Consider the following 27,364-nt stretch of genomic DNA (forward strand, 5'->3'; position numbering starts at 1 on the left):
AAAAAAAAAAAAAAAAAAAAAAAAAAGACAACTAACAATATTAGCCAAACAGAACTACTACACTACACGTTTGCCGGGAGCTACGGCAACAGCTGATTTAGCAGCGTCAATAACTGACTGTCTATGCGTTTTAAAAATAAGGGTTTGTGCTTTCCTCACCCAACACGACCTCTCACAGCCTGGTTATACTCCCGCAGCAGTGTGTTGCAGTTAGCTTTTTGCAGGTATGACGCAGACATTTTTGGATTTATGCCAAATTTTGAAGCGTGGTCTGCGCTATGTTATTCCACGCCACAACGCAAGAGGGACAATCAGGAACTAGCTGTGGGTCTAGATACGGCTGAGGCGGTGAGGAAGTGGGAGCAAGTTTGTGCAACGGACAACAGAACTTTGATAGTAGATCTATGCATTAAGCCTTGGCCTTCGGAGGTTTGTATTTGCTGTACAACATGCAGCATTTAGGGCATTTAAAGCATACTGTAGATACAACAAAGGCTCAACAAATTAAAAAAATCCATATTGCAATTATGATTTTCCTTTCAGCGAATCACAAGCATGAAAATGACCTTGAAAGTAGGGCTGCAAAAATAATTGTTTTGCTAATCGATTAATCTGTTGATTATTTTTTCCGATTAATCAATTCAAATTTGGATAACCAAAGGTTCCTTAAAGTCGTAGGGAAATTACAGTTCCCTACGACTAATTGCTCAGACTTAGCTACCCCTGAGGATACTTAATCTTCTTACACCAGCTACTCACACGCATCCCTCTTTACCAGGGAGTTGTTCCCATTTTTTCAGACCTGGACTTCCTTATGGTGGCTCCAAAGTTCATCATCTGGGCTGCTGCAGCTGTGGACGCTGACATTAGCGCTGTGAACGTCTGTGCTGCTTTTCTGACTGCTGGGGTTAGCAAACAAAGATATAACTCTCTATGGTCCATGCAGGTCGTGGTTCTGATATATATGAAGACACGTATGTGGCCTAATTCGCCTGAATGTTACGTCTGTAGTTAACACCTTAGGAGCTACGGTCGGGCTTCTGGGACCATTCCCAAAGTAACTGGCAGTCATCTAGGAATTAGTGTAACTTCTGTTACTCTGAGATGGTTTTTAGCCGCAAAGAGGTGAAACAAAAGTTCCTGGTCGAGACTTTAGAATGTATAAAAAAAAAATGCAATTGATTGTGCTGATTTTTTTTTAAGCTGTTAAAATCTGTATAATCAATTAACCAAAATGAATGTGTTAAAGTCCTAATTAAAAAAAAGCAAAAAAACGTTTTAGATCCAGCAAGGAGCCCTATAAATGTGCCGAACTGGCTTCTATTGATCAATACAAAATATACTGTTTAACATGTTTTAGGAACAGATCCACCGCCTTTATTCTGAAAAGATGACTTTTCTCTTTAATGCTTTGTTGGTCTCATTAGTGCCCTAATGCTTAAAGAGGGGATGCAGAGAGGGAAATCCTTGTGACACAGAGACAGAAACATTTTTAATACGTTTTGGTGCATTTATTTATGCTTGTCAAAATGGTAAATCTGCAGCTAAACTCCCATTTGTCACATTTAGGTAAACAGGTTGTTTTTTATCTGATGTGAGATGAATGTGGCGATCATCTGCTCTGGTGACCATGAATAAATGACGGTAAATTTTATGGGCCAATATCTAAAGAACCATGGAATAGGTTTTTTTTTGCAGATATTCCTCCATGAAGTGTTTTTGTGCCTGAATGATTTGTTGTTTCTCCTGAAACGTGTTGTAGCTAGAACCACAGAACTGTGTTGACTCTCTGATCTGCCTTTGTGTCCTCTGTAGATGCAGAACCGGATGGCGATCCTGCTGTGTAACCTCAAACCAGCCAAGATGAGGGGGGTGGTGTCCCAGGCCATGGTCATGTGTGCAAGCTCACCAGACAAAGTGGAAATCTTGGATCCTCCGAGTGGATCAGTTCCCGGGGACCGAGTCAGTGTCCAAGGCTTTCCAGGTGGGTCCATCTGGGGGGTACTTGTGGTTTGTTGTCTTTAGTGGTTCCTGTCTTTAGGAAATGAGGGGTTTCATAACATCGGCTTGGACGTTTGTTTCTCTGAGGACGCCCCCAGATGTGTTTTGGTACCCATCTCCTGGTTCTGTTTGCTGGTGGCTAAATGGTCTGTGACCACTGGTCTTAACGGCCAATCAGCCATCATTGCTCAGACCGTAACCCGATCATCCTGTGGCAGTTTGCCGAGGAAATGAGCGTCCTAATTATTTCTGTTAGGATTAACCCACATGAGTTTAAGGAACAAATCGTGGTCGTTAGCTTCATGTTTGCTGAGACGTAAAACAGACCAAAGGAACGCGTGAAATCTAATGTTAGAGCGACCATCCCACAGCTTCTAGATGTGAGCCCTCTGCAGCTCACCTGCTCCTAACCAGGCGTCTGCAGGACAGAGCAGGAAGGCGTCTCAAGTTACTGGGTAGGAAGACCGGATCCCCTGAGCTAAAGGCTTTACCTTGGAACAGCGGTTCCCAAAGCGGGGGACTGGGTCCACAGGAGGGTCACAAGACACCCATGTCTTGGGATGTTAGGGCTAGAGTGAGTAATCATGATAATCTATTACTGTAATAATCTCCAACTAATTTAATAATCAATCATTGCCTCTTTTAACAAAGACTAGAACAAGACATTGACTGAAAGAATGACATCATAGCAGTAACTAAAAACAAAACGCTGCAGATATAAACATCAAATATCAACAATTTCATCATTAAAAATTCAGTTCTTTGTGTGTGTTTTATACGCACACGTATACATACATTCCTATATGTAAACGTGTGTTTATATGCATGCACGCACACACATATTGATATATGTAATATATATATATATATAATGTACATATATATATATGCATGTATTTTTTTTTACGTTTTGCTATTTGCAAGCTATTTAAAATGCTTGATAAGTTTTTTTTTTTGTTCTATTAATTTCAAATGTGTGTTTATTTAGAATTTTTAATTTACCAAGAGTATGTATTTTTAGTTTAGGTAGGGGCAGCCCTGAGTGGGATCTAATCCCTCAGGTATTTCTGAATCTTAGAATATATAATCATATACAGAGAGTTGAATGTCTGACTAAATATATAAATGTACCATGAAATACCTGCTGTAGAGGTTTTATTTATTTATTCATTTATTCATTCATTTCTTTAACTGATGAATAATTCACACATTAAATAATTAAATACTGTACCTTAAATGGTTAAAGTAACAAATAAGTTATTAAAAATACATTTAAAATGATAAATTTTACAATATTTATTTAAAAAATGACAATAGTTACTTTTAGTTACATTTTTCGTTTAAATAAACAAATATTTGACAGCACAATAACTATATATATATATATATATATATATATATATATATATATATATATATATATATATATATATAAATACCCGTGTAAACACCCTGTTCGATAACCCTGCATAAAAAAAAGCTGTCATATGTGGACGCACTGTATATATCCCATGCACCTTTTACTTCCTTTGGCACCTTCTTTGACTATTTCAGCTGATGCAATGAGTACTTTTCTCCACTGTGAGATCAATAAAGTCAAATCAATCAACAAAGGGAAGTAAGTATAATATAAACAAAGATATATGTGCATTTTAGGGTCTTTCCAGTCTGTTGCCTTGTTATTTTTAGGGTTACAGGCGGGAGTGTTTGTGATCCCCTGCCTTAAAAATAACAGAAAGATAAAGACTGTTAGTCCTTCTAATGTCTTCACAGAAACACTGAAAGCATCACCTGTTGGTAGGAATATCAAAAATATCAATATTCCTACATGTATTGATACTCAAACACTATCTGGATTCAGACCGCGGTATGTTTGTCTTCTGGGACAAATTAACGTTAAACAGGAAAATAAAGGAGCTGATGAAACTGTTAAAGGCAAGATGCCACAGACTGAAATATGAGGAGGGAGAGAAGATCATCTGGTTATATGTACATTTAATCTGTTCAGCTCATAGATTTTATTATGTTAGAGTAGTTTCATAGATGCGGCTGAATAGGTTTCTACAGGCATTTCTAGCAGTCCTCTCATACTATTTATATAAGAATCACATCGTATTGAATCAAAATTTAGAAACATATTGTGATAAAAGTTTAGGATATATGATCCAGTCCTAGCATCTAGCATACTAATGTGTTTGCTAATTTTTGCTATTGTTCATTTGACATTTCTGGATTCTTTGCAGATTAAAGGAATAAAACCTCAGATAACCTTTAAAATGAGGTCTAAAGTGTTTTATTTGGGGTTTTTAATTTGTATTTAGCTGCACACTTCTTTAAAAATCATCTATGATTCTGTTGAAAAAAAAAGTTATTCCATGTCAATGAAAATATTTTTTACCTCTTTAATTATTCATACTTTTCTATTTAAAAATAAAGCTAAAATAGGCTTTTTCTCTAAATTTGATCAGAATCAGGATGAAAAAAATAATTGGTTAATCGTGATGAATCCATAATTGAAATAATCGTTAACGAATATCTAGTTAATCATTAACTGGAGTATAGAGACTCTTAAATATGCCTTTAACTGACAGAGCGACCCAATTAGAGCAGTAATTATACAAAGAATGCAAAAAATATATTATATATTTTGCATTTAAGATAAAACTTTTTGGTCTGCCAATGACCTCTATCCAGAACTCCTCAAGTGGAAAATTTTTACTTTCACCTGATTTAATTAAGTAAAAATTCTTTAAGGAACCTTTGCTATCAGATTATTAATCCATGAATCAAAAAAAATATAATGGACAGATTAATTGATTTGCAAAATACTCATTAGTTGCAGCCCTAGATCAAATAGAATCCTGCTGGACAGACAAATGAGCCAGAGCTTCACCAGAACCTCAGCTCATGTGGGACGTTACGACACACTGTAGTGAATGTGGAGCAATGGGTCGCTGCTGTTTAATCTGACAGTGAACAGTCCAGGTTGGGATCCTTATGCTTAGGTCCATTTCTCCAGCTCTCCCTCCATCCTATCAGAACCTGCTTGAGGTAGAGCCTCTTCTGGCCCAGAGGGAACTTTATTTAGTTCCTAGTCAACCTAAATCTGTCCTAAATGAAATATAAAAACATGAGTTTTTCCCTCACCTCCTGTTTGCTTTCCTTTCCTTTCCCACCATTAAAGTAGAAGTTAGTTTTTCCACAGCCACCCTATGTGTCTGTGATTACTCACATTTTCCAAAAGGTGAGCAGCTGCAGCTCACTTTGCTCCCTAAGGGAGGCGGTGGGCGTCTGCTGGTGTCAGGGTTTGGTTGAGGTTTTGAGGACCCAAATGNCAGATTAATTGATTTGCAAAATACTCATTAGTTGCAGCCCTAGATCAAATAGAATCCTGCTGGACAGACAAATGAGCCAGAGCTTCACCAGAACCTCAGCTCATGTGGGACGTTACGACACACTGTAGTGAATGTGGAGCAATGGGTCGCTGCTGTTTAATCTGACAGTGAACAGTCCAGGTTGGGATCCTTATGCTTAGGTCCATTTCTCCAGCTCTCCCTCCATCCTATCAGAACCTGCTTGAGGTAGAGCCTCTTCTGGCCCAGAGGGAACTTTATTTAGTTCCTAGTCAACCTAAATCTGTCCTAAATGAAATATAAAAACATGAGTTTTTCCCTCACCTCCTGTTTGCTTTCCTTTCCTTTCCCACCATTAAAGTAGAAGTTAGTTTTTCCACAGCCACCCTATGTGTCTGTGATTACTCACATTTTCCAAAAGGTGAGCAGCTGCAGCTCACTTTGCTCCCTAAGGGAGGCGGTGGGCGTCTGCTGGTGTCAGGGTTTGGTTGAGGTTTTGAGGACCCAAATGCAGAGGTGAGGAGACAGAGGTGAGTTCTTGAAGAATTAATGAAATGACTCACTGGCAACTGAGGCAGGAATCCAAAAATCCAACATAAAAAGTATAGAAAAACCAGAACCTTAGAGACATCAGGGAAAACATGCATGAGGAGCCAGGGAACGACGAGGAAGCAGCACTGAGGAACTGCACAGGGAGAGTATATATGGGAGACTGAACAAAGACAGGACTAATGAGCTGATTGGGAGCAGGTGTGAACAGAGGATTCTAGAAGGAGCTAGGGAAAAGGAGACCAACACAAGAGGGCAACAGAGGGCAAGCATGAGAAACCTAAGAAATTAAATATATCCAGAAAACACAATAAAATAGGAATTAAACCAATAAAGATAGGAAACAATGAAAAACATGGATCAAAGTGAAACTGAAAACTCAAAGAAATCTTAACAGAACCAAGACTGTGACAGCTGGTACCTAGAAACACACAAAGGTTCCCCATTAGAACCTCCTCCAAGCATCTGATTGGATTAGTTGTAATCTAAGGTTGGAAGCCATCTTTCTATGAGTTTTGACAGACGCTGAGGAACATCAGAGGAAGCTCACCTCTCTGTTTTCCCTGAGATGAACTTTATAGATTCAGAGAAATCCTGGCTCCATGTTTTCAATTACAGCCGAGAGCAAACAGACATTTTATTTACAGAGGCTCAAATGAAACATGACAGAAAGTCAAATGAACTATATAAAAGCTGTGTTCCTGCAGGTTATAAATAAAAAAGCACCACATTCTGGATCCAGGAACCAGCTGAGGATTATTTCATGCAGGATTTATTTTTCCCTCATTCCAGGTGACCCAGACAAGGAGCTAAACCCCAAAAAGAAAGTGTGGGAGCAGGTTCAGCCAGACCTGCGCACCGATCAGAGCTGCGTGGCAACGTACAAGGGAGCCGCCTTTGAAGTAGCCGGGAAGGGAGTGTGCAGAGCCCAAACCATGAGCAACAGCGGAATCAAATGAAATGCCGGAGCTGCCTGGAATAGCTGGGTGTTTACTCGGCACCCGTCTCCACCAATGATGACGATGATGAATGGGAGGAAATGCTTTAAAGATGTTTAATAAAGCATTTGGATAAGCTTTGCTGTGTTTGTGTCTCAACAATCTGTCCCGTCACTGTCACCTCCAAACTACATCCAGTCTCAGCCCATAAAGTGTAATCAGGACAGCAGTGTCTGAGCATTAAGTCTGCTCTCCTGAGGAACATCAGCTTGATTGGGCTTTGATCTTCAGGCTGCGACTCAAAGGGACGTAATGAGAAGACGTCCTTGGTCTGCTGGCACGGATTATTCACATGGCTATTGTTTTAATTTACTTTCATAGCATAATGATAACAATACTCTGTGAAAGCAGAGCAGTTTGTTCTGTGGTTATAGATCAGCTTTCCCAGACAGCGGCCTTTTCTCATCAGGCAAATGCAAAAATATCTCCCTCTGAATAACTTTGTACGACTTAATTTATTAAAGAAGGGTTAGAAACCAGTCCTTAAATGTTTTAAAACAACCACTGGGTTCAAGCCCATTATTGACACATCTAGAAAACCGATGAGTATAATCAGTGGCTATGAGAAACTAATCTTGTACTCAGTTTCCTCACTTCTAAAGGTGTTCAAACACTCCAATAATAAAAAATATATTTGGCTTCTTTATGTAAATATAGAGCAAAGTATTTATATCTATTTTAAAATTTATTTTTTCCTTAAAATGACATTTAATTCATCATTTTTAATGCATTTTTATTTATTTGATGTTAAAATTAACAGTATATTTTTAGGGCAATATCTGAGTCAATATGAATACAATTTGCCATAAAAATGTTATATTTTCTGGTACATTCATTTATTTCACATATATGTATTTAATGATACATTTTGCCCTTCATTTTACCTGAGTTATCACATCACAATGATTTTTAAAGTTCTCTCATGCATGCAGATTCTGCTATTTTACAGTATAAAATAAAAAAAATACAAATTAGAGATGTAGAATCTCTAAAGTTATAATCTTTGCAGTATCTAATGCTATATATCACAACCTGCAGGTTCATCTTCTCTTTATTTTTACCTGATCTCCAAACAACACCAGCTAGTAGAATATCCTAAAAAATTTTAACTTACGGTAGTAAAATAGTAATAAACGCCTAAAAAAAACATCTTTTTAAGTTACTCAAATAATTGAAACTCAGTAAATGTAAGTAGTTACTAGTAACTTGTTATCTCTGGAGACCCTTGAGCTTTCAGGCAGTAAACAGTAGATGAGTCTGGATCTGTGCTGCTGTGGGGCAGACATTCTTCTAAAGGCCCTTGAAATGTTGGAAAACAGCACGGTGTCACAAAGCTCATTAAAATAATCAACATTTTAATTAAAACATCTGTTGCTGGAAAGCCAAGGTCGTCATCTATTGGCTTTTTCTGCAGGAGGATAACCCAATACACCCTTAAAAGCAAAAAAAATCCTAATTTCCACCAAGAGGGACTCGATCCTGACACCTGCATCCTTAAGCTTGGTTAAAAAGAAATTGTATCATCAGTTTTATAAATGAAACATTGCTCTTGTAGTGCAGCTGTTATGTTTTATGGGTAAGGCAACCGTTTTGGATATTAATTAATTTAACCAAAAGGTTCAGTAAGCAGCTTAGTGCTGCTCCTGTAGAAGCTTTGAAAACCTTCTGCTGGTTCTTGTTTTAATTCCATTCAGTTCAATTCAGTTCCTTTTTATAGCGCCAAATTACAACACGTCATCTCAAGGCACTTTACAGTTCAACCAGATCATACAGTCAAATTGATTCAAAGTTTTCTATCTAAGTAAACCAGTTGATTGCATCAACTCATTGACTCAAATGCAATCCCTCACAACAAGCATGCTTGTAGCGACAGTGGAGAGGAAAAATTCCCTTTTAACAGGAAGAAACCTCCAGCAAAACCAGGATCAGTGTGAGCGGCCATCTGAGGCCAACTGGGGTTCAAGAAGACAGAGCAGACTCTCAGAGAGAGAGAGAATTTGTAACTTGAAGAGTTTATTGTCAGTAATATATATGAGATTCTGTGGCACCGGCTGAAGACTTTGTGTTTAGAGCTGATGAATAATCATATTGATGGATTTAGGAGAAAGGATAAGTCTTCCCCCGGTGACTTATGGTGGCATAAACCCAGGGTGAATGGGATGGAGCCTGTTCCGAGATTCACTCCTTGGGGAGGGGAAGGGGTGGAGGTGGGTAGAGAGACAGCCGGTGAGCAGGAGGAACATCAGCAACGCTTGAAGAAGGAGACTTTGTAAGTCGATGGGCTCCGGGAGGGGTGTGGTCCCCAGGCTGATGGGCTGAGGTTCGGAGTTAGGGCTCCAATCTACCTCACTTGATCAAGGTGAGGTTGATTATAGAGACTTCCAGATTGAATTAATTGCTTAACGTTAATTTCTATTAGAGTAATGGTGCTTTAACATCACCACTCTGATCCCATAACAAATGTTGGCATAGCCCAGCGGTTGCTAGTGTAATTCCATGGGTGGAATGGCAGAACTGATTTGAAAAAGGCAGATTCTGAGATATAAATAAAAAAGATATTAATGGAAACCATCTGTGTTACACAGTGGAATACACTGATAAACTTTAAATATTTGGTTATTCTAAGGAGATGGTAGTTTATAATGTGATATTGTTTACTGCAGTTTTCTCTGTTCGGCCAAGTGACAGACAAGTACTCTGCAAGTCTTGCGTGAGCGGAGCGCAGATGGAGTATGTGGAATCTGAGGGTAACTCTGCCCTGATAAAAGCTGCCCTTTGATGGAAGTACTGCCATCGGTGCCTCCTCCCAGGGCCTGTCTGAGCCTTTGCTCTAACATAACGTCATTCATACCTTCTAACCATAGATACAGACATGGTGGAGTCTTAGAAGAAATGGTTAAACTGTGCATTTTGACAAATCACTTTAGAAGTGCTTGATAGAAACAGCAGATATCCAATCAACTTTTCCCAAACAAGTGTTTTTAATTGCTTGGGGTGTTTTTTTTTTACCTTCTGAAAAAAAAAACACAAATCCATAAAAGAGTAGAAGGAGATTCGTAAAATAAATCAAATCAAAACCTGTGGGAAACTCTCGCTGTATCATACGTACTAAGGAGCTCACAATGTTTTTAACCTAAGACTACAAAGACGCCTTTCTGCCAAATATTTATAAAGTGACTTAGCAAGATCTTCATCAGGAGTGAAAAAAAATAAACAATCTAAGCAATGATTTGATGCAAAAGGGGTGAAGAGTAAAACTGTTTGATGTAAGCTTGGCTCCTTTTATGTTTGTGGTAGTTCAGATGCTGATTGTTTCTTTTGTTCTTTTGGCTTCATGCATCCATTGAGTCTTCAAACTTAGACCACTTACATGCTTTCTGTTTGTCTGCAGTAGTTACTTCTTAAAAGTCAGGAAAGATACTGCATGCCCAGGTACATCCCACACAATCCCACTTAAAAGGAACATAGGTGCCCACTTTAACTATCCCTTTATGCAACACTCCTTGAGTTAAACCTCTCATTTTGGTTTGGACAACATACACATTTCCCTAAGTGAAACTAAAACATTCAATCGCATGAACCAGGTTGTTGTTTTTGGGGTTTTCTTCAACCACATGAAGTGTTGCAACGCGGCTCAGAGTTTACAGCATGAAGTTTAGATCTGGACTGAAAATTCAACTCAGAACTGTTTTGAATCATAAATAATACTCATGCCAATCCATGTATGATTACTGCATTTCTTTTTGTTTGTTTTTTTGTTTTCGGTGGTTCTGAGAAACAGTGATGAATTTGGTCTGTAATTATAATTGGGAAAGGAAAGTAGTACATTTTAACTGCCATGCAAGAAGGAGGACACATAAAAGTTGTACTTCTGGAAAAAAAAAAAACATCAGCTCTGATGCTGCAAAGCAGAACACAACAATAAAGGATGATTTGGTAACCAAAGCTAAGTCAGACGTGATTCTATTATTTTCCTACATATTGGGTTTGAACCTCAACAGCACAACTCACGCAACAACGAGATGAAAATTTATGATTAAGATTTTTGCTCTGTTTCTGAGGTTAAAAAATATTGCTTTTTAAAAAATGTGAAAATAAAGCTATCTTCAAAATGGATAAATGTCTGGGATAAAAGAACGCTTTGGGGACATGAGTTCTCTTTCATGTTGGTGTAAATCGTATCTCTTGATTACTTCAAGACCTTTGGATGTGTTTGAGGTTCTGTTCAATTGATGAATTAAAATATGATTTAAAATTTTTCCCCCAAAATATAATGTTCAAATTCCTGAGCTATTTTACAGCCATTGCTAAATACCCAAGGATAACTGGAAATGTTGGATCAAAAATGCCATAAATATATATATTTATATGTTCTGTTACAGTACTTGTTGACTGCAGCTAAGTTTAGAACGTTCTGCTTTCTGTGCCCCAGTTGAGTGCTTATTTAGATGTCAGCCTTTTTACAAACAGGACAGAATGTAAGCAAAAGATTTGTTTTTGCAATGCACTGTTGCACTAAAACCACTGGAAAGTTCTTTAGCCTTGATACCAAAATTGCATTATTCCAACTGAGTGAACAGAACAGACCCGTCATAACTTTAAATGAGGGAAAGTCAAACCTGTGCAATATGTGAAAGTATTCCTTATGACATTTCATGGTTGTTGTCAAATAAATCTAAATTTACTAACATATGTCAAATCAAGGTACCTTACAAAAACAGATGAACATTCATACTTTATACAGATTCCACATACTCATCTCATACTCATACTCTTGATCCTCATTATCGAACAATGCAGCTCACTTTGGTATTGCAGTTGGTAAAGCTCTCTATTTCTCAATCTAGAAGAATTGTAAGATTTTGATCACCTTGTTACACCCACAGTTGGCAGGAAAAAATATAGAATTAAAGAATCTATGAGGTAAACTTGATAAGAAAGTTAATTTGCAAGGTTTTCAAACAAAAAGCGACAATGTCTTAACTTCTGTTAACATAGTAGAAAGTAATATAGACTAGTTTTTCTGTGATAAAATAAGACACTAAATACTTTTCAATGTGAACTGAGGCACACAGAAAAATTGCTGAGACAAACTCAAATCTAAATGTACCTTTTCTCATCATCTTCACCTGGGACCATGTCATAGTTTCAGCAGAGATTCCCACACTTACCCCTGCCCAGAAAACTGGGGGAAGCCTGAGGGACTCCTAGTTCAGAGACATTGTCTTTCTAGCGTGTCATAGGACATGCCTGGAACACCTTCCGAGGGAGGCACCTGGGAGGTATCTGAATCTCCTCAGCTGACTTCTCTTGATGTGTATGAGAAGCGGCTCTACTCCAAGCTCCCTACAAATTACTGCCCTGCTCAATTTATATCTAAATGAGAGCCCAGCCACAGTGTGGAGAAAGCTAATTTCAGCCGCATGTATCTGGGATCTCGTTCTGTTGTTCATGATCCGGCTCGCGAACAGAACCATAATATACTTTAACTGGTACACTTGACGCAAGAACTCTCCTCCAGCCTGAAGGGGACAAGCCACCATTTTCTTCCTGAGAACTATGGCCTCCGAATTGGACCTGCTGATCCTCCTCCCAGCTGCTTCCCACTGGGCTACAAGTGGCTCCAGTGTATGGAAAAGAGATCTAGAAAGAAGAACAATTTTCTTAAGTACAAGAAAATTGTACTTAATACAATTAAGTGTATTTACCCTTAATTTGAGTAGGTAAATTGGATGATTTGCCAATGGAATGAGAATTTTTACTCTTAAAATAAGATAATTAGATAACACACACTTGAAATAGGAAAATGCAATTGTGTTTTCTTATCTAAAGTGTAAATTGTCTTGTTCCATTGGCAAGATGTCTCTTTTACCTCCTCGATCCAAGAACAAATGCACTTATTTAAAGAAAAAATCACCTATCTAGATGTTGATTTTGTATGTCTTTGTAGCACTGAGGCAGCAAAACCATGTCACCCACAAAACGCATTAACTGGATCCGATTGTCTCTGAACAAGACCCCCTTTGATCCTTGGCTGCATCTAGGAATCCTGTCCCTAAAGGTTATAAGCTGAACTTGTGACAGAGGGCAGCCCTGACGGAGCCCAAAATGCACAGGGAACAAGTCCCACTTAATGCCGGCAATGTGGACCAAACTCCAGCTCCACTTGTACAAAGATTGGATGGCCCCTAGTGAAGGGCCCCCGACTCCCTACTCCTGAAGAGCCCCACATAGGGCACAATGAGGGACACGATTGAATGCCTGCTCCAGGTCAACAAAACACATGTGGACTGGTTGGGCAAACCCCCAAGCCCCCTTAAGCACCCCGCAGAGGGTGTAGAGCTGCTCCACTGCTCCATCACCTGAACCACACTGCTCCTCCTTAAGCCGAGGTTCGACTCTCAGCCCGATTCTGCTCTTAGCACCCAGGCACAGCCGTTACCGGGGAGGCTGAGGAGTGCGAGTCCCCTACAGTTGGAACACACCCTCCAGCACCACGCCCTCCTTCTTATGCAGGGGAACTGCCACTAAATACAATTTCCAAAGTAAGCTGTTTTTTCACAAGATTCAAAACTGTAACAGATCCAGCAAACAGCATATGGAGGCAAACAATGTTCATTGTTCAAATGCCTCCCCATCGAATGAGGCTTTCAGGCGGTCTTTAAAGGGTGAGGAGGGTGATTGACATGTTTGAATGATCGGTAAAGAGCTTCTGAAAAGTTCCAACAGGAGAGCAGAATGTCAGAGTCAGGCTCAGTGTCCTCACAGCCAATCCCAGCCAACCCTTGGTGCACAACTGGATCAACAGCTGTAACACAGCTTTCCAGCATGGTTAAAAATAGTTTTAACCTGAAAAAAAGATTTGAAACTAAAAATAATTAATAAAAAGAAAATTCATTTAAAAACTGAAAAAAATTGATTTGAAATAGTGAAGAATGTTTTTTTTTTTCTTTCTCCAAACATATCATATAAACATGGAGCATTGAAAATTGAACCACATGTTTAGTCACCATGGTACCCAAGTGAAAAGCTGGGAATATTTCGTCAGCCACCAACACCCCCGTACAAAAAAACATTTTTTTGAAACTAATGTTATGTTAGGTTTTGCCCAGGTCACTCTTGTAAAAGACATTTCCAATCTATATAAGGCATATATAGTCAAATAAAACGTATATAAATTAAGCTTTTGCTTGTTAATCTGGGATGCAGTAAATTGTTCATATGACAAACGTGCCTCCTCCTGTCTGCTTTCTACTAGCACAAAACTGAATGTCCTACTATGTTATAAAACTAGACTATAAATGAGTTGAAAAAACAGCCAACAAAAGTATTTAAAAAACTTGAAAACAACCAGAACAACTTAAGAAGAACTCCTTCAGAAGATCATCAAAAGTCTGTCATGAGGACAAATATATTGGAGGCAAACTTGATTGAAACAACAGCTACAGGAGCAGATAGTGAAAACTGTAGGTAGGAATGTACAAATGGGGCGCCGTTTGCAAACATTAGGAACAATTATTATGGTTACTTAGCGCCTTGTAAGCGAAAAATAAGGTGTTATTTTTTTCTAAGTCATTTTTGCACTATGTCATTCATTCATTTATAAAAATCTTACTTTGTTGAATAAATATTTAGTTTGCAAATTAAATATTTATTTCTAAAAAAAAAATGTATAGCTCCAAACCAAATATTTATTTTGTTAAATTAATATTTAGCTCAGAACTAAATATTTAAGTTGCAAATTGAATATTTAGTTTTTTAAATAAATATTTAGCTCCAAACTAAATATTTAGTTTGCAAATTAAATATTTAGTTTGTTAAATAAATATTTAGCTCTAAAATAAATATTTAGTTTGCAAACTAAATATTTAATTTGAAAACTAAATATTTTGTTTGCAAGCTAAATATTTAGTTTGCAAATTAAATATTTCGCAAACAAAATTTTTAATTTTTTAAAATAAATATTTAGCTCCAAACTAATTTATAAAAAAAAAAGTACAATTTTAATAAATGAATGAATGACATAGTGAAAAAATGACTTGGAAAAAAGAAACCCCTTGTTTTTCTCTTAAAATACTCTAAATAACCATAAATATTGCTACTAATGTTTGACTGCTTAACTTTACAAATGGCGCCCGATATGTACACAAATAAAAACGAACACAGTGAACATGTTAACTGGGTTGCAGTTTAAATTAGAACAAATCCCAATAATTAGAATAACAGCTTTGTTGGTGGATGGGATGAAGGTGGTGAGGGATAAAACCCCCACTGATGCGTGCTGAGAGAAAGATGAGCCTCTACAGACTGATGTTGGCTGCATTTAAAAGAGAAGCTCTCGCATGTTCCTCAACTCTGCGGTTTTAGGCTTCAGTAACACTCACGATGAACAAATTATCTAAACTTCTCCTTCAACTGAAGGAAATCTTTTATCGAAGCGATGAGCCCCGGCGGACATGTTAAAGTTCTGGTTACACACATAAAACACATTTCTGTATTCCAAACAAACCAAGTATTTTATAGAAATTCACGGAGCTGGTAGACAAACACAGAGGCAGCGGTCTGTCTTTGTTTGACAGAATGACTGTGAACTGCTGTAGGCATCTGGGAGAGATGGTTTCAATGGTCTGCCCCAAACAATCAGAGATGGGTTGTTTTTCCTCTAATTAATAAGAACAACAGGAAATACTATAAACAATCTAAACTGAGACGTTCCAGGATGTTTCACATAAATGCGAAATTAAGGTTAATACTGTCACAATCTTGTCACTTTAATGAAAGTAAAAACAATTGATTTTTTTCCCCCATTAAAGTAGATGCTATTATCTAAGATGACTAATATTGTTTTATATTTTCTTTCTAGACATCATTTAATTTGAGTTTTACAGAGACTTGTTGCTGTAAAAAATGTTTATTTGAGGGTAGCTCTTACAACCTGAATTACAGCCATTTACTGTGTGTATATTTTCTTCTGTCATAGAAAGTACTTCATGTTTGGTGCTTTTTGTGTTTTTCTGTGTTTCTTTCCTTGGCAAAGGAAGAGGTTGAGCTATTGCTGCCTTCAACTCCATTTTCTCCTGTTCCTTCTTTCTTTTGGAAAGTGCTGCTGGCTCAGTGCTGCGGTTTGTAATGTCTTACATCTGTTGTAGTTACATCTGGCTGTACGTTTCCAGGACCATCCACGAGCGAGCAATCACCTGAGATATTGCTGGCAACACAATATTTGGCAATACCTGTTTTTATAAAAGTACAATTGATCCATCCATCCATCCATTCATCATCATCCGTCCGTCTGTCCATCCATGCATCAATCTATTCATCATTCATCCTTCCATCCATCATTAAACCATCCATCCATTGTCCTTCTATTGATCCATCCATCCATCCATCCATCCATCCATCCATCCATCCATCCATCCATCCATCCATCCATCCATCCATCCATCCATCCANCATCCATCCATCCATCCATCCATCCATCCATCCATCCATCCATCCATCCATCCATCCATCCATCCATCCATCCATCCTTTGAAAAATGGATGTAAAAAAATGTAAGTTTTAAACAGAAAATGATTATAAATACAATGTTTTATCTTCCTTCCTTCCTTCCTTCCTTCCTTCTAATTCTTGTTCTAGTTTTCTTCTTGTAAAAAGAGAGTGTTTACTCTCTTTTTACTCTCCACAGTCACCACATGCTTAGGGTGCTCAGGGTGAGGGTTTTTTGAAAAAGTCAGTATCTGCAAATCGATACAGACACACCCCTTTGGAATGGGGTCGTCTGGCTTCCACAGGGGTGGACCCGTTCGCCCATTTCAAATTACATATTTTCTAAGCCAAAACAAGGCTTTGTTGGGCTACTGTATAAAGCCTCGCACTCAACGCTATTGCTGACACTTTAACTCGAAAAAGATTCTTGATGGGAAGCGAAACATCTTTAAACTTGGAAACAAAGTCCAGTGGATTGTTTTTAAACTTTTTTGGAATGGCTATGACCTGGATAACTGAGAATCATCACCAGCAACTAAATTAAAATTACACTTTTTTGGTTTCTCATGTGCCTTGTCTCTGAATGTGTCAGTGTCTAAAGATCTAACTAATGATCTAAGAATCAGTTGAAGAGCAAGTTAAGAAAAACATTTGAAAATATCTACAGAAACTATTTAGCACCGAAAACAAGACCAGTTAATAGATTTTGAATAAAGTCTGGCATTTTGGTGACTCAAGGGTTTTGCACAAACCCAAAGGCCGAATATCTGAAAACCGAAACCACCGAACAGAAACATCTGATTTTTATTTTGATATAAATGCTGGTGAAGGGTTAAAGGAACTTTATTGAACTTATTCATGAAACCCGTTTTACATTGATGCTCTGGGTTGCACTGAGGTCAGTATAAGTTAGGACAAAAGAAAGCTACAGCTACTGGTATGAGGATAAAGAGGAGGAGGAATTTTATAATTACCTTTCTGTTGATGCTTATCTGATCTATTTGTTCTGCTGATCCATATGGTGTCAGTCCATCTCGCTATCCATTTCATATCGATGAGCCAAGAGATGAAAGCTTGGATTAGAAACAGAAATCTGAGTTTCTATCAGAACCGGGTAAATAAGGATGTGGTTAGTCTCACTAATTACCGGACCTGTTGCCAGAGAAAGGAAGAAAACTCAGAAAGCTGCTGCAACATGTGTTTTTCGTTGCAACCTTACTCCCCTCGTTTGTCTTAAGAGGTGACTCAGAAACAAGAAGTCAGAAGGTTACAGCTACACTTATCTCGGATCAGCTTAGTCTTGTTCTGCTTAGAATGAAGAACCTTGCTTTATGTTGACCCCAAACCAGCACCTGTAGAGGAACAAACTGTGCTCTTGTTCCTTTAGACACCCTGACATGCAGATAAGAATCCCAAAAATAGAGAGAGAGAGTTTTTAAAACAGTCAAGACTCGTCTTCATACTTTATGAGTCACTCTGGGTTTACCTTGAGTAAGATGGAAAAGGTGGGGGAGGGAAGTCCCTGGGGCAAAGTTTGAGGTGAGGACTGCAATTAGAATAGAACAAGGACACTGCTGTCCCTTGTTTTCACAAAAAAAAAAAAAAAATATCCAAGATTACAATAAGCAGAAATGAGGTTGAGATCCTCAGCTCAGACCCTGATGTGTTTTGGTTTCCTGGTCTGCCTGACAGCAGGGGTGATGCTTTCATCGGTCAGGTGGCACATGACAGCTAGAAGTGTGCAGTAAGGGTAATTTCATACCCATCAAGCCTGTGAACGCAGTTATTTGATGTAGAGAGTGAGAATTGGACACAAGGAGCTCTTGTTTTGCTGTGGTTGTCTTCTTATCATGCAGAGAATCAGTTTACCTGCCAGGGACGTGTCTCTAGGACAGAGTCCAATTCACATAACAGCTGATGGCAATGAAAAGGGGTCCATTACCATATGTGAACAAGCGATCCAGTGATGTTGTTGAAAGGTAGCATGTAATTCAATGTTGGCTTGGATAACATGTGGTGCACTGAGCGGAGCATCTGTTTTAGGTATAAACATGGAGACAGGCCTCGCTGGTGCCCACAGTCCTCAGTGCAGCTGCCACATTACAGATAATGTTCCTGTTGTTTGTTCCTGATGATTAGATTCATTTGCCCGTAGCATTTGGGGGAAAATCCCTCATTAATGGACAAAAGGGGAAGTGCTGATGTAGGACTTTCACATGCTCATGCCGAATCACTAAATAACCACATATGTGTACAAACACACAATAAACTAGAATAAATATTCTGGCATGTTCTACAACTCTATCCAGACTCTCTACCAGGCCTCCACCAGGTGCTGGAAAAGGCTGGAAGTTTAATGAGATACTTTCAACTCAATTACTTTAAATGTTTTTTAAATGATTTTTATTATATTTAAATAGAATGAAGTAAAATAGAAATAAAAAGAAAGTACTGTGCCTAAAGAGCAGCAGCTCACCCAGTTTATTGGGAGCAGCGATGGTCGTGTACTGTAGTCTAACAACTGTTAGGAGGAAATATCTGTGATAATGCTCCTTTGTGCACCTAGGGTCATCTGTGATTAATGAGATCTCTGCCAAAGAGTCAAAGAAGGTCTTTATAACTACAAATATGAAGATATGATTATGTTTTTTGTTTGAAATAAAAGAAAATGAAAGTAATGAGGCTTTAAATTGCTTTTTTGGAGTTAGGAATTTGGAAAATAATGCTTTTGAAGCAGTTTAACATAAAAATAAAAAAATAGATGTAAACCAGGGAACAATATTACAGAAAATAATATTTCTCAAAAAAATTTAACTCATAGAAAGTAAACAACGTGTTGATTAAAGGCGGCCAGTTGTCAGTGAGAGCTGATGACAGGGAGATGATGATGTTAGGAGCTTCTTTAGGTTACAAATGGTTGTTTAGGGACCCACACATAATGAGAAAATCACATGAACCTTGACCCTTTGACTTCAATAAGCATTTTTCTTTAGCAACAATGTCATAGCATCAGTGGCTATACTCCATTATCTCTCCTCTCATTGTGCATTCAGGGTTTGCTGACCATTGCAGCTCTTTAACCAATCGGTGTCAGGTATGCCTATCTGAGGTCCCCTGCACGTCCCTGCAGTAAAACTGTCTCCTCACAGCAGAGCGTGTTTATGAACAATTGCTTAATTGGAGTAAGGTTCGTTAGACGGGAAGTAATGTAACGTACTAGTGATTGATAAGTATTTAGATTACTTTTTAATTTAAAAACAATAATGCTGTGATCTTATGATGCTGCTGCTCCTACCCTGCTTATTAAATTCCAACTTTTGTTTTGTTTTGTTTTTACCTGGTGCCATTTATAGGAGGTGCAATTTGTGTAAAGATAGAAAATACACAGAAAAAATACAGTAGTTTTCCCAAATCTTGACTAAAACTTTTTTATATTAAACTAACATGATTAAAACAAATAAGCCTTTTCCTCCCAAAAACTAAGATTAAACCTTGGAAGGCTACTTAAAACAACACTGGGAAAGGTTGAAAAACCTCACTGTAACAGGATAACATTGAAGTTATATCAGCAGCAATGCCTGAACAAGATGAATATCATCTATCCGTGTGCAACTTACACAGATGTGAGTAATTTTACAGCTTTTCTAATGTCCTGGTGAGCAGATGTGCATGGATATATGTATATATGTGTGTGTGTGTGTTTGGGGGGGTCAGTCTGCTCAGTGCCTAAAATCAGACAGCAGACAATGGAAACATTGAGTGTAAATGACTTCAGGGTTTCCTAACAGTCGGTCTAAAGACTAAACTTCCAGCTCATAATAATCGTCACCTGAGTTACCAGCTGACTAACTGCTCTGGATCCTGGCTGTAAATGTGACTCAGCTACAAACAGGGTTGGGCTCTGATTGAGTAAAAAGCATGTAGGCTGTGACAAATCTCTCATTTACATCCCATTAGTAGCTATGCAGATGATGGTTTAATTCCACAGTAAACTCCAATGTGCCGTAGCAGTGATACATTTCCTGGAACCTCATGTCTGCTTCACCTAATGCGAAACCAAAGACTGAATGAAAGCCAAAAATAAGGATGGATCTGCTCTTCATTTGATATGTATTCCATATATATATATACAGGTCTAGATATGTCCAGAACGACCTAGCAGGTCATTCTGACCCTGATAAGAGCCACAAGCCAAAACATTCCATCCATCCATTTTCCGTCACGCTTTTCCGAAGCGGAATGGCAAAATGGTGCTGGTGCCTATTGAGCCCAGAACCTTCTTGCTGCAAGGCAAGAAGCAATGAACAATGAGCAGCCCAAGCCAAAACCAATGGTGTGTAAATAAAGTTGTTTCCCATTAAACTGTGTTGCACGAGTCTTAACCAGATATTTGACCCTTTCCTGGAGTCAGAAAAGTTGTAGAAAAGCTTAAAGCTTTTGTATCTCTGCACCTTCCAGAATTTCGAGGCCTTCATGGTTTGATCCCCGCTGCTAAAACTGGAGCTCAGTTTACAAGAAATTCGTAACTGAAGTCACTTTTGGTTAGATTCTCTGAGTTGTTCACGGACAAATGAGAACCTTTGATGGATTGATAAGAGCTCTGGACTTTCCACTTAGCTTTGGAACGGAGAATTCACAAACTTAAAAAAAAGAAGGAAAAAGAGAGAAGAAGGAGGAAACCCAAACTCTAAGGAGACAGCGCTGGAGAGCGTAATTAATGACTTTTTATTGCAAACCTGCAGCACCTCATACAACCTTATAAGACAACATTAAGTAATGGAAATGTAAGGTTTATTCTTTTCTATATAAACTCTCAGACCATAAACCTCCCTGAGTTGAACACCTGCCATCATTTTGTCCAAGGAGTTGATTTACAGATTTTCTCAGTTTCAAGCAAGAGTATAAAGTCTACCTTTCCACTGATCTCATCCCACAGGGGTCTGACCAGGCTGCGGGAGTAAAACACAAAATCTAGGGAGTAATTTATGCAGAATGTAAATAAATACTCCCAGATTATCACAATGAAACTGACAAAGAATCTACTTACAGATTGAGATGAAAAGGTTTTTTAAATCACTTTAGATAATTTTATATGAAAAAATTGAATATTTTAATTCAATTTACAAATATGCAGGATAAAAGTTTGACTTATTCATGTAAAAATACTTTCATTATCATACTAAATGAGCTTTGAACCCATCTTAGGATCTTTTTATGAATTTGCGTATCTCTTTGTGTAAAGGTTCCTTTGTAAATAAGGTGTGTGGAGCAACTGGTGACTGTGAGAAGATGGATTGCATGGGAATTCAGGATGTGCACTAAAGAGCCGCATCAGTCGGTCCCGTGGAGACACTTGGATAAACACACAGCTAAAAAAGAGGGGGAGTCAAATTGCACCATGAGGTCCTGGTGAGAGAAAGGAGAAGTGAAAAGCATTGTGAAAGCATTGTTGCTGCTCTATTTTCTCTTTCCCCCTTAACTTTGTTTCCCCCATTCTCTGCAGAACGGACGCCCATAATTTTCATACAAACACAAAACAGCCAGAAAACAAAAGATTGGAGACCCGATCTAATAATTTGAGTTGGGACAAGGGGGGGGTGTCAGGAGTCAGATATGACCTGAGAAGGACCGCCGATGGGGTCTTTGACCAAGCACGATGCTCAGTGGGGTGGGGACATGAATGAGAAACAATGAAATGGTAAAAACACTGAGAACTGCAGCCATCAGAGGAGAATTCACCCTGAATGATGGATTATTGTTTAAATCTTGGTTTGTTTTCCACCTGGGCTGTAATTACAAAAATTTCAGGAGTCAAGGATAAGAAGTAAATAATGTTTCACTCTAAAAGCAAACATCTAAAGTCATATTCCACATCTGAATCTGCTATTTTGAGTATGTTAAAATGTTCTGCTAATTATTCATGCACCCTAAACTTTCCCATTTTTTAGTTGTTTTTTTTTTTTTATTAAAATAGAAGATATCACATTCTTAAGTAATTACAAACTCGACAGACTTTGAGTTTAGTGCGATTTATTTTGATGGCACTAAATAAATTCCTGTGCAACCATTTCTTTTGGGAGGTCACCAAATCCTTCAAGAAAAGTTTAGGTCAATATTCAGCTGTTCTATTTGACCCATTATGATTAGTTTAAAACAGGGTTAGGTTCAAAAGCCAAACCCTAAGCTTCGAACGTCATTATAGCTCTGTTCAAGGTGTTAGAACATGGACCAAAAAAAAAAAAAAAAAAAAAAAGAGGATGGACCAACTTGCATACCTATTGGATGTGCAGTTAAACAAGTAGTTCTCATCTATGGTCTCCAAGTGCTCCTGTCCTGCAGGTTTTAGGTGTTACCTTGCTGCCACAAGCCTGACTTATATAAATTGAACACTGACAGGCTTAAACCGTCTTGGATTGTTGCTAAAAAGGTCATGCAATCATTTGAATCAGTGATGCTGGGACATAAATATGTTTAAAACATGCAGGGCAAGAGTCCCTGAGGACCAGGGATGAAAACCACTGACCTGAACTGGCAGACCAAGCAATGAGAGAACTAATAGAGGGGAAGGTGAGTAACCAGTACTAACCAGGGGAATTACACAGATTCAGACCTCGGATGGGAGGACAGCCATTAGTCCTGAGGAAAAAGATACTATCAGAAAGTCATAAGAAATTCTTGTTTAAAACAAAGTCATGTAGGGGACAACAAACTGTGACGCTATCTGGCTCTGGTCAAAGGAGACCAATCTTGAACTTTCTCGGCTTTTTACAAAATGCCTTGCAGCAGAAAAAAAACACAATGCACCATCCCTGCTTCGAACATGGTGACTACCTGACTACCTTACTTGATGCCACAAGTAAAGTAGTCAGACTTGATAGGAAGACTGATGGAGTTATGTCCAAAATATCAAAGAATAGATCAGATGTAGAGTTGGGTTAAAGTTTCGATCAAAGCGTAATTGTTTGTTTTGCCTTGTCTAGACTGGCCTAGTCAAAGTCCATATCTTCATCTGTTTTCCTGATCTAAGCTAATTTTGCATTGAAGAATTAACCAAAATCTTTTCATGCAATTCTAGGGCTCTGAATAATTATGGAAGGCACTATTATTGTACACAGCAAAGTAATACTGTGACTAAATGAATGAAGAAATGAATGAAGAAAACAAGCCAAAGGAAGAAAAGGTCATAATTTGGGCCAGCAATAAAAAAAAAAAAAGAAAAAACACCAGAAAGTTATTAATAAATAGCAAAATATAAATCTGGATCCCTTACAGAAAAGTTGCCAGAATTGCACATGTGAAACCCATGTATCACGTGTAAAATTTACATGTCAATTACATGAAAATTATGTAAATCCAAAGTAAAACCAACTGTAGTTTCCAGTTTTTTTTTTTTGCACTTGTGATTCACATGCGAAAAACATGTGAATCACTTTTCACATGTAATTCCGATTTCAATCTAAAAAACTCACAGGAAAGAAAAGACAATTAGAAGAATTTTATTGAAACACTTAAGTCATTGGCGCTCAGAACTCAGCAGGAAACAGTGTAGAATTTGCTTTGATAAGCATAAACAGGAGTAAATAATGGGGCTGTCCCACCCCCAGGCCTGAAACTTGGTGTGGAGTGGAGCAAAGAATGAAGTTGGTCAGTCTGTAGACTGCTGGTTGGCGGGACTACTGTATGTGTTTGAGCTTTATGTAGAGATCCAGTGGGCTGCGTGAGCTGATGCTAGTGCATCACTCAGGGACCTGAAAGATGCAAGTCCAGCTTGAATAACACAGGTTGAATGTACCTGTCCATGATGAGCAAGCATGAAGTGACAGTGGAGAGGAAAAACTCCCCTTTGGGAAGAAACCTCTGGCACAGCCAGGCTCAACATGGCGGTCTTCTGCAAGACCGGTTGAGATGAGACAGGGAATGCAGTAAGAGTCTGGGAGGAATGACACTCTGACGAAGCTTGGCTATGATGGTGAAGAAGATGGAGGTTGGTTGAACCGGGGTCATCCGAGTAGAAGTCCGACACAGCGCGACCTCCCACCTGCACTCTGGTCAGCCAACTGAGATGTGGATTAGAGTCCTTTTAAGATGAACTATGGATGCTGATTGGCCCATGACGGTTGTCAATAGTAATTATTTCTTAAGTTGATCTTCCGCCTGGCTCCATTTCAAGCAAACATGATTCACATTTCAGATATGTGAATCACATATGATTCACATGTGAATCATATGTGATTCAGATATTCTTTTAACATACAGTAAAACATTCTAAATCACATGTATACATGTGACTGACACCGTATGTTAAAGAACAACCTATTTCACATTTGGTGCATGGGTTTCACATTTTTTTCTCATGTGAAATTCTTGTAATCCACAGTTGAATGGAACATGGAAAACATGAACAAATGCTTGATCATATGTGGAAATGTAAGTCACATGTGGAGGTGAGAATCACATGTTGAAAATGAGAACAGCATTTGAAATTCATAGGATTTTCACATGGAAAATGGGAATCCCGGGTGAATTTTTTAGGATTTCTTTGTTAAAGGACAAAGAAAACTATTTGAGCATATTTTCTTACCAAATAAAATACTCAGTTTGAGGATCAAATAGTCTCTTAAGAGTTGCTAATGCCAACTAATGCAAAAAAAGGATTTTTTTGAAGCCTCATTGTTTAAAAAAAATATATTAAAAAAAAACATTCACAGGGCATTTTAAAATTTACAGACTCCATGCCTCTTTCTGTATGTAGTAAATTCTTAAAACATACAAAGTTGTTAATTTTCTTTGCCAGAAAAGGGATCTAATTTCTGACTGTTCTGAAAAATAGACAAATAAAACTCATGCAGCAGGACCTCCTACCTGGCTGTGCTTGATAAGCAGAACTGTGTTATTTCTGCTTCTAATATGCAAAATTTAAATTAAGATTTCTAAACAGACATTAAGTTGTTTTGATTCCATGGTAACCAGGCAGATTGTAAAATAAAGACTAAATTCACCCTATATGTGCATTTAGAGAATTGAAAGCAAGTCGTGACAATAAGGCATATCATGTAGAAGTGATGGTTTGCATCATGAAACAGGCACCATTTGCAGCTTTTTTGTGTGGAACTACTTACTGTATACATATAAAAAAAAACTGTGGTAAGTTTAAACACAATCAACCCCCCAGCATTTTAAATAAGCAGAAAGCTTTTCTTTTTAAGAAGTGCCAGGATCTCTGATCTAAGAAAAAACACATGCTGATATTTCATAGAAAGCAAAGGGAACAAAGAAAGAACTATACAAAAATAAGACTTCAAGGGGCACATTATGAAAATCCCATAGTTTCTGTCTTACACTTGTAGCCCTTGTTGTGAGCTCTTCAAAAAGGGTAATGTATGTTTTATTCCATACACAAAACAAAGATATTTAAAGGGACAGTGTAGAACTAATTTGTCTTTTTATTGATTAAAATCATGCATATCAAGAAAATCTATATTCTGCCAAAGTTTATAACCACCGGGTCATCAGTGACGAAGTGAGGCTGGATCCAGATATAACCAAGACAGTTCAGTGACGTTCAAACAGTTTATTCAAGAGCTTGTTTGGACTGAATCTGAGCGGAGCAGAAGGACTGCAGGCAGAGAGGTGGGAAGATTGTCTGAGGCTTTACCATTTTGTGACCCAGGAGAGGAAGGCAGACAGTTTATGCGGGGCTTATCCAAGTTTGTGTTCCAGAGAGAGGGAAGGAAGCAGTCCGGCAAGACTGATTCAGGGATCCAGAGGTCCAGAGTCAGAACTGAATCAGGCAGGCTTGGTATCAGGAGACAGAATGGGTCAGTAACTGGGTGGACAACAGATACTTCAAAGACATGCTGGATTATTCTTACCGGGTTGGCACGAGATAATCTGGCATTGATGACTGGTTTGATGGTGATTATATAGTGAAGGAAACAGGTGAGCTGATGGTGGAACGGGTGGAGCTGAGCAGGTGTGTGGAACGAGGGATCAGCCCAGCATAAGTGCAGAGATCATTACAACATCACGAATAATAGTATTACAATGAACCCAGGTGCTGTTACACCTGCTGCCTGCACTTATGCAGACTAGCTATTTGAGGGCTGAGCAGTCCACTTGCCCTACCTACCATAGGGTTTGGGATGGCACTGAATGTGGTTGACCCTCTGCAGGTACGTGCAAATGGAGGGTTAGTACTCAGGGTATAGTGTTTACGGGCCGCTTTTGGATTGGACCTAAATCAGCCTGATCACAGACGCACCTCTGCAAGCGAAGGCACCGGACAGAAACTCGTGCATGAGTAGAGCAGCTTCGCACGTGTTGGGAAATATTGCCATAAAAAAGACCAAAATAATGGTGAATCACACACCAAACCCCCCCTCCTCCTCCCTTTGTAAGTGGAACAAAGGAGTGGGTTTCTGAAAGATTCCAACCTTTGCACAGTCAGCTTATGCATGGACCAATCAGCTGAAAGGAAATATTTCTAATTTCTAATAGCATGAATTGTTTTGCATAGATGTTATATTTTGCATAGATGTTAGATTTCTGTAATCCTGAATTATTAGAATAAAGGCATCATTGTTTTAACTTGCAGTCATTTGTGTTTTATACAATTAATGGTTTATCACTCAGGCCAGATCGACAGAGATAAACAGTTATTTGATTGATGATTAATAGCTCTGCTGATAGCCTAGCCTAAGTCAGTAAACTGATGGGAATAACTGGATTTTAGCAGCCGGTCCAGAAGTCATCAGGATGTAAAATGGCCAAAATCCTGGTAAGGGAGCAGATTAGTTATAGTTATTAAACTAAGAAAACCAAATTGATTTTGCCTCCGATTTTGAATAAGTTAAATAATTAACTACAACTCCAGTTCTCGTTAATCATTTATTCATAATCTACAAGATATATTATTGCATAACACACGCACGTGGTGAGATCCTGAGTATGCGTGGGGGAAAGAGCTGTGCTGCT

At 38.4% G+C, this 27,364-nt stretch overlaps 1 protein-coding gene across 1 annotated transcript in view; it reads left to right on the top strand.

Moving 5' to 3' along the window:
• aimp1 (aminoacyl tRNA synthetase complex-interacting multifunctional protein 1) overlaps positions 1-6,975 on the top strand; it is a 25,853-nt gene extending 18,878 nt beyond the window's left edge. Inside the window, exons 6-7 of the mRNA XM_015390349.1 lie at positions 1,816-1,984; positions 6,696-6,975. Coding sequence (XP_015245835.1) covers positions 1,816-1,984; positions 6,696-6,862 — 336 coding nt within the window. The 3' untranslated portion in view covers positions 6,863-6,975. The remainder of the gene's footprint in view (positions 1-1,815; positions 1,985-6,695) is intronic.
• Positions 6,976-27,364: the final 20,389 nt, after the last annotated feature.

This window comes from Cyprinodon variegatus, unplaced genomic scaffold (assembly GCF_000732505.1).
Source record: "Cyprinodon variegatus isolate N-32 unplaced genomic scaffold, C_variegatus-1.0 Scaffold494, whole genome shotgun sequence".
NCBI lineage: Eukaryota > Metazoa > Chordata > Actinopteri > Cyprinodontiformes > Cyprinodontidae > Cyprinodon > Cyprinodon variegatus.